Consider the following 11,724-nt stretch of genomic DNA (forward strand, 5'->3'; position numbering starts at 1 on the left):
TTTTGGATCACTGAGTTCAAAAAAGTTTGCTATTAAAACCAATTTAACCTTTTTCCTTTTCCTTTTGTTCCAAGTGGCGGCTGGAAAATTTAAAAGTCCACAAGTGGCTCGCACTCCACTTCTATTGGCTAGTGCCGCTCTAGCTGGACGGGGTGACTTTCCAGCTCTCAGTGCCTCAACGTCTTCGTTTCTTAACCCAGGCTGATTCGGCACCAACCTTAAAGGGCCTGCGAGAGGACGCAAAGAGCGCTCAGCGGGGAGCCTAGGTGCTCCGCCGAGGTCCAGGCCCCGGAGCCGAGCGGGCGGCCACCGGGGCCACGCCCACTGGCCGCCGGGGCCACGCCCACTGGCCGCCGGGGCCACGCCCACAGGATCCCAGCCTCGGGGCCTGGCGGCGCAGGCGCTCCCAGACCCAGCCGCCGAGGGCGGGACGGGGGTGGGGGAGGCCCAAGGCGCACGCGCGCAAGAGCCGCGGCTCGGGGTTTCCGCCAATGAGATCGTGCGGCCGTCTCGCGCGCGCTTCGGGCTCCGCCCCGCCAGCCCGAGCCCGCCCCACCCCGCCCCGCTGCACGACACGCACGGGGCGGCGCACAGGTGGGCGGGCCCTGGCGGCGCGGCCTGACGGCGGCGGGAGTCTGTAGTCGCTTCCTCGGGGGTGGCCCACGCGGCTCACACGCTCTGCCGGGCAACATGGCGGACGCGGAAGGTAAGTGTCGTTCTTCCCCGGGCGATCGGGTTGAATCCCCCCGGCCGGGGCCAGGTCCGTCGCTGGGAGAGCCGGTGGTGCGGGGAACAACGTCGAGGCCCGAGCTCTGCTAGCTCTAGCCGCCGGGCCTCCTGTCGACCTTGTCTCTTGGCCTTGGCTCCACGGGTGAGGGCGGGAGAGCGAGGGGCCCCTCGGTGCCTGACGCCACACGGCCCGGGTCTCCCGCCGGCGATCCAGGGCCCCTTAGGGCTCTGGGTCGCCGTCAAAAGGCGTCCGCTGCCACCAGGTCGGACGCCGCGGACCGACAAGAGGCCGGAGGGGCTCGGGCGAGCGCGTAGCCCAAAGTCGAAAGGAAGTTGTGGGAGCCACTAGCCTTCGGGGATTATCCGCGGTCACTTAGGAAAGTTAGGGGCCCGCGGGCCGCGCACCCTGGCGTGTTTAAGCCCCGCCGCAGCCACGTGGTGAGCCGGGCCGGGAGGCGACACGTGCAGTGCTGTCGTCACCCGAGCGTTCAGCCCGCGCATGTGGTCCCCCACGTCGTCTCACCTGCGGTGCATTTCCTACCTGCCCTGGTGGCCTTCTCTGACTTAAACTTGGTCGCCTTTATTTTCTGGGAAAACTCCAATCCTGGCGTGTTTTGTAGAAGTACTTATTTTACCGAAGAAGCATAAGAAGAAAAAGGAGCGGAAATCATTACCAGAAGAAGATGTGGCTGTGAGTAGGAATTTCTTTTACTTCGCTTTTACTAAAAAGAAAGGTTACTGAGACAGCAGTTACAGAAGATAACTCTTTAAAGGTTTCTGCAGAATGGGCTGGAATTGGGTGGTGGTTGGGTAGAAACTGCACAACCCCAGCCAACCTAAGCGTTTTGTCTAAAGAGGTAGCCTTTGCTAAAGGGTGTTGGCCACACCAACTGCTCTGCCTGAAATTCTCTTTCTTATCCCACCCACATACCCTGTGCCACATATCTTGGTGGCACTTTACTCACCCTTCTGAGCTGTTGAGCCGCTTTCCCTTGGAGGTCCTGGTGAGAAGGCACAGGCTACTTTGGTTTTTATTTTAAAGGCACAGACTTGTGTGGTAGGAATGGAATTGTTCAGAATCAAGTGGGAAGTCTAACAGGCTGTGTTTCTGTCCTGTGGCAGGAAATACAGCATGCTGAAGAGTTTCTCATCAAACCTGAATCCAAAGTGGCTCAGTTGGACACATCTCAGTGGCCCCTGTTGCTAAAGGTGCGTATGCTGTCAGGTCGGTGCCTCACTTCTAACCATTCTCAGTTTCGTACTTAGCTTCCCGGTACAGACTTGAACCAGTTTGTGCAGCAGGCCGTGCTTGAAAGTGTGTGTGCTCTGACACCAGACCTCTCGCATCAGGCAGTGTGTGACCCTAGGCCAGTCATTTAACCTCTGAGGCTGTTGGCAAATCGTATCTTCTCTCAGAGGTAGGCGGGCTGATGGCTACAGGACCTGACCCCTGAAGTGTGTCTAGCTGCACACTACGCCTGGTGTTCCCTGGACTTTGTGGACTCTTGGGTTGGGTGTAAATGGCGTAGTCGAGCAAGGAGTCGAATTACAGTTTTCACAAACAATGTAACGGGCAGCAGCTCTGACATCGGGAGTAAAGTTAGTAAAAGATCCCTCGACAAAGCGTTCGGATAAACCAGTATATGTGAGCGAGGCAAGAGGCTGGGATTTGCTCGTGTGAGTCCATGCAGTCGAGATTCGGCTTGGCCGGCGTGTGTCATTCGAAAGCATGCGGTTCTCTGTCGTGACCTGCGAGTGAACCAGGGGGGCGCTGTCCCTACTGTCGCGAAAGTTAAAATCTAGGGGTGGGAGGTGGCGATAGGACCAAGACGAAATGAAACGGGGTCACACGAAAGCTGGCCTTCGGTTGAAGGGAGTGCTTGCAGACGGAGCCTTGGGAAAGGGTGAAAAAAAGGTGGCCGACTTGAGAAAAGCGAGATCGGAGCACGTGGCAGAAACAGGCTGGTCGGGTTTTGCCAAAACTGTCGCCAGTCCTCCTCATTTTGGGCCTCTTTGGTGGGTCAAGGCCAGGCCATGTTTTATGCATAAGCCTGCACGCGTAGCCGAGTTGGTTCCGTAGTAGCCCAAGAAATCTTTCTGGAGGACAGGTCACGTTGGTCTCGTTCTTATTCATCACGACGGAAGTTAGTCTTTGCAGCCTGTAAAGAGGCGGGTAATGAAAACACAGGAGCAGGCTCCAAAAGGAGACCCCCACGAGCAGCCATGTCTCGGTTGGGGGTTCTGACTCTTGTTTTCAACGTGTTAATGATTTGTTTATTTTGTGTTGCTTTCTAGAATTTTGACAAGCTAAATGTAAGGACGACACATTACACTCCTCTTCCTTGTGGTTCGAATCCTCTGAAGAGGGAGATCGGGGACTATATCAGGTAGGGTGTTGGGAGCAGGACTGTTGAAACGTCTCAAAACGACCCCTGCGCCTCAGTTACGGAAGGTGTGGGCGTGTCTCACGGTGGCGTTGCCCGAAGCGCCGGGTAACGGGTAACCGTTCCCGAGGCGGGCTCTTCTCTTTCCCTCTTCAGACTGCGTTCTCACTAGAGGACCAGAGCCCATGACGCCATGCTGTCTTTCCCGTGTTCCAGGACAGGCTTCATCAACCTTGACAAGCCCTCCAACCCCTCCTCACATGAGGTGGTAGCCTGGATTCGACGGATCCTTCGGGTGGAGAAGACGGGCCACAGCGGGACCCTGGATCCCAAGGTGACCGGCTGTTTAATAGTGTGCATTGAACGAGCCACCCGCTTGGTGAAGTCCCAGCAGAGCGCAGGTATGTGGAGGGGGCGAGGGGGCCACTTTGAGGCTGGAAGGCGTTCTGCATTTCCTTTCCATTCGATGACATCTTGGTTCTCGGAAGTGATCTCTGCATTAGTAAAAGCAGACAAGGGGAGTTCCCTGGTGGTGCAGTGGGCTAAGGACCTGGGGGTCATTGCAGCAGCTTGGGTCACTACTGTGGCGCAGGCATGACCCCCGAAAATCCCCAGAACATAAGCAGGGGTTCTGTTGGTTTCTGCGTACCGCCTCTCCTCTGCCAGATCCTGGCGGGTCTGCCTTTCTTGTAGTTTGAGGTATGAGTTCTGCACGCTGAATCCGGCTCTAGGCCTCTGTCACCTGTAACTCCATGCTGCTGCTTCTGCCTGAAGCCCCCGCCCCTCATCTGCATCTGGGAAAGTCTGTGGACTTTGACCTCCGTAGGAGCCGGTGTCCTCATGCGTTTCTCACATCGGCACCGTGAACCTGCTCTTGAGGCAAATTTTATAGAAACAGCAAGGAGGTCAAACTGCCTGCCTTTTCTGGTTGCACAAAGTGGGAGTGGTAGAAGCGTATAAAAGATACAGAAAACTCAGCGGCCACGCCTGACTACTCTTTTGTCATCTTCCAGGCAAAGAGTACGTGGGGATTGTCCGGCTGCACAATGCTATCGAAGGGGGGACTCAGCTCTCTAGGGTAAGTCTGTGACTGGAGGGCCGGCGCCTTTCAGGTAGCAGCTTGGGTCTCCGAGTCCCCGGGCCTCTGGAGACAGGTCGGTTTTCCTGGCTGGCCTGTCTTGCGCCCTTTTCCATGGCTGCCGCAGCCGACTGGGACACGTGACTGCAGGTGGCAGAGGCACGGGCAGTCACGTCCCTTCTGAGGAGAGGGTCTGAGCCGCCCCTGGGGAGCCGACGAGAGCCTCGGCAATGGAGAGCACCTGTTAGGGCCCGAGGGTTCGAGAGAGGCCCTTCGCGTTTCGCTTGTCTCCCCACGTCGGCCCTTGGTCTCATTTAGAGTCCATGCAGCGAGTCTCTGTTGTGGTTTGTGCTGGTTCTCAGGCCCTGGAAACCCTGACCGGTGCCCTGTTCCAGCGCCCCCCACTCATTGCTGCAGTGAAGAGACAGCTGCGGGTGCGGACAGTCTACGAGAGCAAGATGATTGAGTTCGACCCCGAGAGGAGACTAGGTGGGCCGCTAGGCCTGTGAGGGGGTGGGCGGCCGCGGGGGCCGAGCGGGAGTCTGGTGTGGGCGCGGCCTCCAGCCGTGGTCTCGCGTCTCGCTGGGGCAGATGGAGTGACTTGGGGCTTCGCAGCCGGGCCTGGGTTTACTTAGGGAAAGAAACATGTGCTGCCCTGGTGTGTGTGTCTTAGGCATCTTCTGGGTGAGTTGTGAGGCCGGCACTTACATCCGGACGCTGTGCGTACACCTTGGTTTGCTGCTGGGCGTTGGCGGGCAGATGCAGGAACTTCGGCGAGTTCGGTCTGGAGTCATGAGTGAAAAGGTACGTGCTGTGGCTCGAGTGGCCGCCCTGGCTGGTGCCTGGACCTTCGGCCCTTGATAGAACTCTCCCTGCTCCCCCTCCTGGCGAAGGCAGTTTCCAAAGTGTTGAGTTCAGTTCAGGGCTGCTCCCCTGTTCTGTTAATTAAACTTTGGGACATTGAAACGCAGGCTCGGGGAGGTGATTGACCGGAGAGCGTGACTCTGTTCATTGCCTCCTCGGCCGACAGAGATGCCTGCTTAGGGTTACGTGTCCCCAGTTGGAGGCCTTCGGGAAGGAGGCGTAAGTGTGAAGAGCAGCGAGCTTGGACCCTTGAGAGCCTCTGGCTACTGGAGGCCGAGGGGCAGCGGAGTCGTTTTCACCTGCGGCTGCTTTTCAGGACCACATGGTGACGATGCATGATGTGCTTGACGCCCAGTGGCTGTACGACAACCACAAGGATGAGAGTTACCTGCGGCGAGTTGTCTACCCTTTGGAAAAGCTATTGACATCTCATAAGCGGCTGGTCATGAAAGACAGTGCGGTAAGTTCTGGATTTTGAGTCCACAGTCGGCCAAAATGTGATTTCAAAAAATGAGATGTGGGGAGTTCCCTGGTGGTACAGTGGGTTAAGGATCTGGCATTGTAACTGCAGTGGCTCAGGTTACTGTGGTAGCATGGTTTTTTTGGTGTTGTTGGTTTGTTTTTTGTTTTGTTTTTTTTTTTTGTCTTTTTAGGGCCGTACCTATAGCATATGGAGGTTCCCAGGCTAGGGGTCCATTCGGAGCTGTAGCCGCCAGCCTCCGTACACCACAGCTCACGGCAACACTGGATCCTTAGCCCATTGAGCAAGGCCAGGGATCGAACCTGCGTCTTCATGGATGCTGGTCAGATTCGTTTCTGCCGAGCCACAATGGGTAACTCCTGTAGCAGGGGTTTGATCCTGGGTCTTGGAACTCCTGCATGCTACGGGCGTGCCCCCCCCCCAAAAAAAAAACCGGCTGTGCTCAGTGTTCTGAGAACTTCATTCTGTTTAAAGGCATGAAATACAACTTTTTGAACTTAGTAATTGCTTTTTCATTTGGGGTGTATTTTCTTTTTTTCTGATTTTGTAGATTGGACACTGGATTCTTTTATTTTTGTCAATGGAAGCATTTATGATGAATTTTTCATTAAGTCAAACCCAAATATATATTAGGCCTAATTCCATTTTGAAATCAGGCAAGTTAACTCCTTTCAGAATTCGCCCAAAGTAAGTAACTTGGTTCAAGAAATAGGCAATTTGTGGTGCAGAAAATTTGCCCTTCGGGAAATGTGACTAGAAACCTTGGTTTATTTAAATTATTGCTGGCAAGGGTTGTTTTGATGGGGATGAAAGGTTCAGACTAGGGAGTTCCCACTGTGGTATAGTGGAAACCAGTCTAACTAGTATCCATGAGGATGCGGGTTCCATCCCGGGCCTTGCTCAGTGGGTCGGGAATCAGGCCTTGCTGTGAGCTGTGGTGTAGGTTGCAGACGCAGCTCGTACCTAGCGTGGCTGTGGCTGTGGTGTAGGCCGGCAGCTACACCTCCGATTCGACCCCTGGCCTGGGAACTTAACCTATGCTGTGGGCACAGCGCTCAAGAGGAGGGAAAAAAAAAAAGGTTGAGGAGTTCCCGTCGTGGCGCAGTGGTTAACGAATCCGACTAGGAACCATGAGGTTGCGGGTTCGGTCCCTGCCCTTGCTCAGTGGGTTAACGATCCGGCGTTGCCGTGAGCTGTGGTGTAGGTCGCAGACGTGGCTCGGATCCCGCGTTGCTGTGGCTCTGGCATAGGCCGGCAGCTACAGCTCCGATTCGACCCTTGGCCTGGGAACCTCCATATGCCACGGGAGTGGCTCACGTAAAGGCAAAAAGCCAAAAAAAAAAAAAGGTTGAGACTAGAGAGTTTCAGAGATAAAGTATTTCTCCTTTAGGAATCTCAGTTCAAGTCTTTGTTTAAATCCTAGTTTGAGGCTGTAAAACCCAAATGTCACTGGGCTTGTCAAGTCTTTTTTTCTAAGCATATTTACTAAGTAAAGTTAGAGTAATTCATCTCATGATGAAAGGAAACACACAGTTAATTGTGTTGGTTTGGGTTTTCTCTTTAGTAGTGATTTAAGGATGAGTTTTTTCCTTTTCAAATCATTGCTGAGTGGCGTAAATAGCCTTTGTATTTCTAACGGCATATTACGATCAGAGAAGGTGGCCTTTCAGAAGGTGAGATTCTTTGCGGCCAAGTGCACAGTCAGTTATTGTTGAGGATCATGTAGCCATAAAAAGATACAGTTTTGCATACGTTTAATAATTTGAGCTTCCTCATTCACATGCGGGTCTTCAGTTACACAGTTTGATGACCTCAACTGTGTAGGTGCTAACAGTCACCGAGCAGCTTAATCACGTCCAACAGAAGAGCGTGAGCGTGCCCCCCCCACCAGCCGGGGTCAGACGGTGGCTTCTGGGAGAGTCCCGGGGAGGGTGGAGTACGGTGCGGGAGCGAGAGCTCAGGGGCAGGTGGCCTGGACCTCGGTCCCCAGGGCTCGACGGTCCCTGCGAGGCAGGCTGGCTGGTCGGCTACGTGGGAGCCTCTTCTCAGGTGTCCCGGCTCTGCCAGGGCTTCCGCCCGCTCGCTCGTGAGGGGTGGGGAGGAGCCGCTGCAGGAAACGAGGCCCGGGTCCTGCTTTCCAGCGAAAGCGCTGCCGAGCCGGCTGGGCGCCGGGCCGGCCTCTCACGGTGGGGCCGTCCCCGCAGGTCAATGCCATCTGCTACGGGGCGAAGATCATGCTGCCGGGCGTCCTCCGGTACGAGGACGGCATCGAGGTCAACCAGGAGATCGTGGTCATCACCACCAAAGGGGAGGCCATCTGCATGGGTACGAGGGGCAGCGGCCCAGCCGGGCCCACCGAGGGGGCTCTGCAGGCACAGGCGGCGGGGAGGGCGGCGCGCTGCCGCGTGTCCCGCTGGCTGCGGTGGGGGGCCGTGGCGCCGCGAATTGGCCTGCCGGGGACGGGTGCACGTCCGCGATGAGGGGACAGCCCCTCGTCCACTCCCGGACGGTGAGTGCCGCTGACAAAGGCCGGCCGTCGCAGGGGCCGTGTGTGTGGCCGGAGCTGCAAGCATGACGCGTGTGTTCAGGGTTGGTCCGGGGCTGCTGTCCGCCGGGAGGGCGCCTTCGCGCTGGTCTTGCTCAGACCTGGAAGGGATCCTGAAGACGTGCTGCTTTTCCGGCGCAAGTGACAGGGGTGAAACACAGGCCTCTGACTTAACTTATTGAGAGGCCTCGCCTAAGGGCCGAGGAAGCATCCGTTTTTCTTGGACGGAGTAGCACCCGTGGGTGGGGGTTTTTTTTCAACTTGCTAAGATAAGTTGGACGTGACTTCCCGGGCTTGCTTCCCCTGATAGTGGCTTTTCTCTGCGCGGTCCTCGGCAGAGGGCCCCTCGAGGCCGAGGCCGTAGGGCTCAGGCTCTGAGATGGGTCTGGGGTCCGTGAGTCACCAGTGTTCCCCTTCGCAGCCTTCTCTTCTCTCTCCCCCCACCCGCAGCTGTCGCGTTAATGACCACGGCGGTGATCTCCACCTGCGACCACGGCGTGGTCGCCAAGATCAAGAGGGTGATCATGGAGAGGGACACGTACCCTCGGAAGTGGGGCTTAGGCCCCAAAGTAAGCGCTCTGACTTGTCTCGCCTTGTGCTTTTCTTTTTTAGCAGCGGTGTTGAATGATGGTGATGTTTGCTAATCGGAAGTCGGGTCTAGAGACAGGGGCGGATTCTTTCTATGCTTTTCAAAAAGGTTCTCAGTCGGGGTTAGGTGAACTTTATTTTTTGTCTTTTTAGGGCCGCACCCGCGGCATCTGGAGGGTCCCAGGCTAGGGGTCGAATCGGAGCTGTAGCTGCCGGCCTACACCAGAGCCACAGCAACACGGGATCCGAGCCGCGTCTGTGACCTACACCACAGCTCACGGCAACGCCGGATCCTTCACCCACTGAGCGAGGCCAGGGGTCGAACCCGCTTCCTCATGGATCCTAGTCGGGTTACCGCTGAGCCATGATGGGAACTCGTGTCTTGCCTCATTGAGCGCTCACTCGGCAGCTTGTGTCCTTGCCCTGGGCCCTGGGGAGTCCATGGTAGGTAGAAATGGGCCTGCCTCAGGCCTCGGAGATCTCAGCCTGGTGGGGGCAGAGGTGCCTGGCCCCTCCGGAGTCCCCAGTGAGGGACTCTGGGTGACAGGTCTGGACTTGAGGTGCGCTGTGCCAGGTTCCTGGTGCTAGATGTTGAGGGAGGGCGGAGGGGGGCGGGTGTGTGTGTGCGCGCCGCATCCTGGACAGCAGGAATGGCAGGTGAGAAGGCCCTGTGGTCCGAGTGACGTGGCTCCCACCAGGACGGTCGGCCGTGCAGCCTCTGCCCAGCCCGGGCCCAGCCCCAGCTTGGCTCCTCCCGGGAGGGCGAGTTCTGGTGTGAGCTGTGCGCGCTCCTGATCTCGGGCTGACGCTGCTCTAACCTTGACCCCCCGCCGGTCCCAGGCGAGTCAGAAGAGGCTGATGATCAAGCAGGGCCTTTTGGACAAGCACGGCAAGCCCACCGACAGCACGCCCGCCGCCTGGACGCAGGACTATGTGGACTACAGGTGGGGGCGCCTGGCCGCACGCGGTGCCGCCTGGGCTGTGGGGGGCGCGGCTTGCTCAGCGCACCATGGCGGGCACTTGGCCCGTGGGGCCTTGCAGGTGCTTCCCCTGGCTGCCCCGGTCTGGGAGGGCCTTGGGCCCACACCACACGCAGTCACCCCTTTCGAGTCTGGCCCGCGGGACGCTGGTTGGCAGCCGGCTACGAGCGGCCAGCCGCTCAGCGCACATGGCTTACGGTGCCATCTCTTGCAGTGATCCTGCGAAGAAGGAGGCGGCGGCCAAAGCCGTGAAAGCCCCACCGGCAGTGGCTGAAGCAGCAAAAGCCCCACAGCTGGTGGCTGAAGCAGCAAAAACCCCAAAGGTGAGCGGCGCTGTGACCTGTTTGGAATGTCCTTTGGGGGCCGAGGCTTGGGAACCAGCCTGCCCTTGACTGCCACCTCTGCTGCGCGACAGCGTCGGGTCAGGCGGTGGTGGCGCAAGTGTCTTGCAAGTGAGGTGCGACACTTGGAGCCCGTCCTGCGTGCCTTTGACCTGAAATGTGCGCGTCCGTTCTTGCCTGAACCCTAACGCCCGTGTCCCGTCTCTACCGTAGCGGAAGCGGGAGAGCGAAAGTGATGAAACCTCCCCAGCGGCTGCTCAGCTGCCGAAGAAGGAGAAGAAGAAGAAGAAGGACAAGAAGCCCAAGGCTGCTCCCGAGGGCGCAGCCGAGCCGGGAGATGGGGTGCGTAGCCGTGCGGGTGTGCAGCCGGGGACCCGCGTGCGCCCTGTTGTTAAAGGGCTCGGGCATTCGGGGCAGAATCGAGGTTAAGCCGGGCTGTGGGCAGGCGCTGCGAGGGCCGGCCGCCTGGTTGCGTGGCACTGCCCTGCGAGCGGACTGGCCGTGGTGAACACAGGCTTGCTTTCTCTTTTTCCCAGGACAGTGACACCACCAAAAAGAAAAAGAAAAAGAAGAAAATAAAAGTGGAAGTGGTTTCTGAGTAGTGGATGGAGAAATTAAAGCCTTATTGAGAAAACTTCGTTCCGTTTGTTCTCGAGGGAATGGAACTTAAGGCCCAGAAAGGGCGGAGAGTTCCCGCGCGGCTCAGCTGGTGACGGGCCTGGGGCAGCCTTCCCACACCTCGTCCTGTTCTAAGGATCCGCTGAAGCGGGCAGACCTAGCCTCGCCCCTTCTCTGCCCGAGAGAGTTGGGGGGCCTCCTCCTCAGGCCCCGCGCCACCCAGGAACCCTTGTAGCGTCACGGGCCTCTCCTGCTTTGCTCCCCCGCCCCTTCCCTTGTCTAGAAAGTTCGGAAGCATTCAGTCAGCTCCACGAAATGCTGTAGAGCTGGGTTGTGGATTGAGGGGATAAACCGTCTTTCCAGTGTCCTTTGAGGACAGCGGTCTATGCCAGCGTCGGAGCCACCTCTGTCACCCCGTTTCCTTCCGGATAGAAGCCTGGCCAAGCGCCTTGGCGTTGCATCTGGTCAGCTCTTTCCAGCCCCTCTGGCCCTTGTTCAGAGCTTGTACCCACTTCATGCACCTAAACCCATCTGGCTGCTTGTGTTCGTGAGAGAAGCCAACAAAGCATTCCTCTATTTTTCATTTTAACCTTCATTTACTTTCATTGCTGGGAGAAGGTTGTAATTTTTACTTATTAAAGTTTACTTATGAAGTTTTTAAGTATTCCTGTTGGATTTTCTAACTGCTGACCTCAAGCTAGTAGAACAAGAAATGTATTTTCATTAAAAAAAGGTAGGACCTTCATGGCCTACTTGCAATTTGATGCCTTCCCTTTCTCCGCCTTTGGGCCTTTCATTTGGCATGGGATCAGATATTCTGGAATCTTCACTCAAGACATTGACTAGGTACGAGGGGCTCTTAACAAACTCAGTGATCAACCAACCGCTCGAGAGCGGCTAGTAAATGCTCGGGGGCTGCCAGCGGGGCTGGAGGGATGGGCAGGCTCCTGTGCTGGCGGCTGGATGAATTGCCAGGAGGTGGTCTGCGGGGAGGGGCGGTGGCTGTTGGGAATCTGGAGCCTTTGGTGAGAGCAGAGCTCTGAGACGCCGCCTCCTTCGGTACCAAAATCACTGCGAAGAGTACAGAGGTCAGGAGGCTGGTCCTCCCTGCTCCAA

General features: G+C 57.1%; 1 protein-coding gene, 1 long non-coding RNA gene and 1 other non-coding gene across 3 annotated transcripts; 2 read left to right on the forward strand and 1 right to left on the reverse strand.

Moving 5' to 3' along the window:
• Positions 1 to 678: 678 nt before the first annotated feature.
• Positions 679 to 10,622, forward strand: DKC1 (dyskerin pseudouridine synthase 1). The gene is given in 15 exon segments (NM_001142668.1): positions 679 to 706; positions 1,350 to 1,420; positions 1,852 to 1,938; positions 3,025 to 3,116; positions 3,330 to 3,514; positions 4,127 to 4,191; positions 4,554 to 4,680; positions 4,865 to 4,995; positions 5,372 to 5,515; positions 7,741 to 7,861; positions 8,532 to 8,650; positions 9,510 to 9,613; positions 9,864 to 9,972; positions 10,204 to 10,332; positions 10,527 to 10,622. Coding segments are annotated over 15 exon segments (1,566 nt in total). The 5' UTR covers positions 679 to 690; the 3' UTR covers positions 10,593 to 10,622.
• Positions 5,090 to 5,223, forward strand: LOC146394840 (small nucleolar RNA SNORA36 family). Its single transcript, XR_014835937.1, has one exon. It is a non-coding gene; the product is annotated as a small nucleolar RNA SNORA36 family (small nucleolar RNA).
• LOC146394841 (uncharacterized) lies at positions 5,671 to 6,882 on the reverse strand. Its single transcript, XR_014835202.1, has 2 exons — positions 6,828 to 6,882; positions 5,671 to 5,716 (listed from the first exon to the last, which is right to left on the reverse strand). It is a non-coding gene; the product is annotated as an uncharacterized LOC146394841 (long non-coding RNA).
• Positions 10,623 to 11,724: the final 1,102 nt, after the last annotated feature.

Source organism: Sus scrofa, chromosome X (genome assembly GCF_054392235.1).
Source record: "Sus scrofa isolate SSC_HxYL_T2T_F1_AM1 chromosome X, Sscrofa_HxYL_maternal_Yorkshire_Landrace_v2.0, whole genome shotgun sequence".
Classification (NCBI taxonomy): Eukaryota; Metazoa; Chordata; class Mammalia; order Artiodactyla; family Suidae; genus Sus; species Sus scrofa.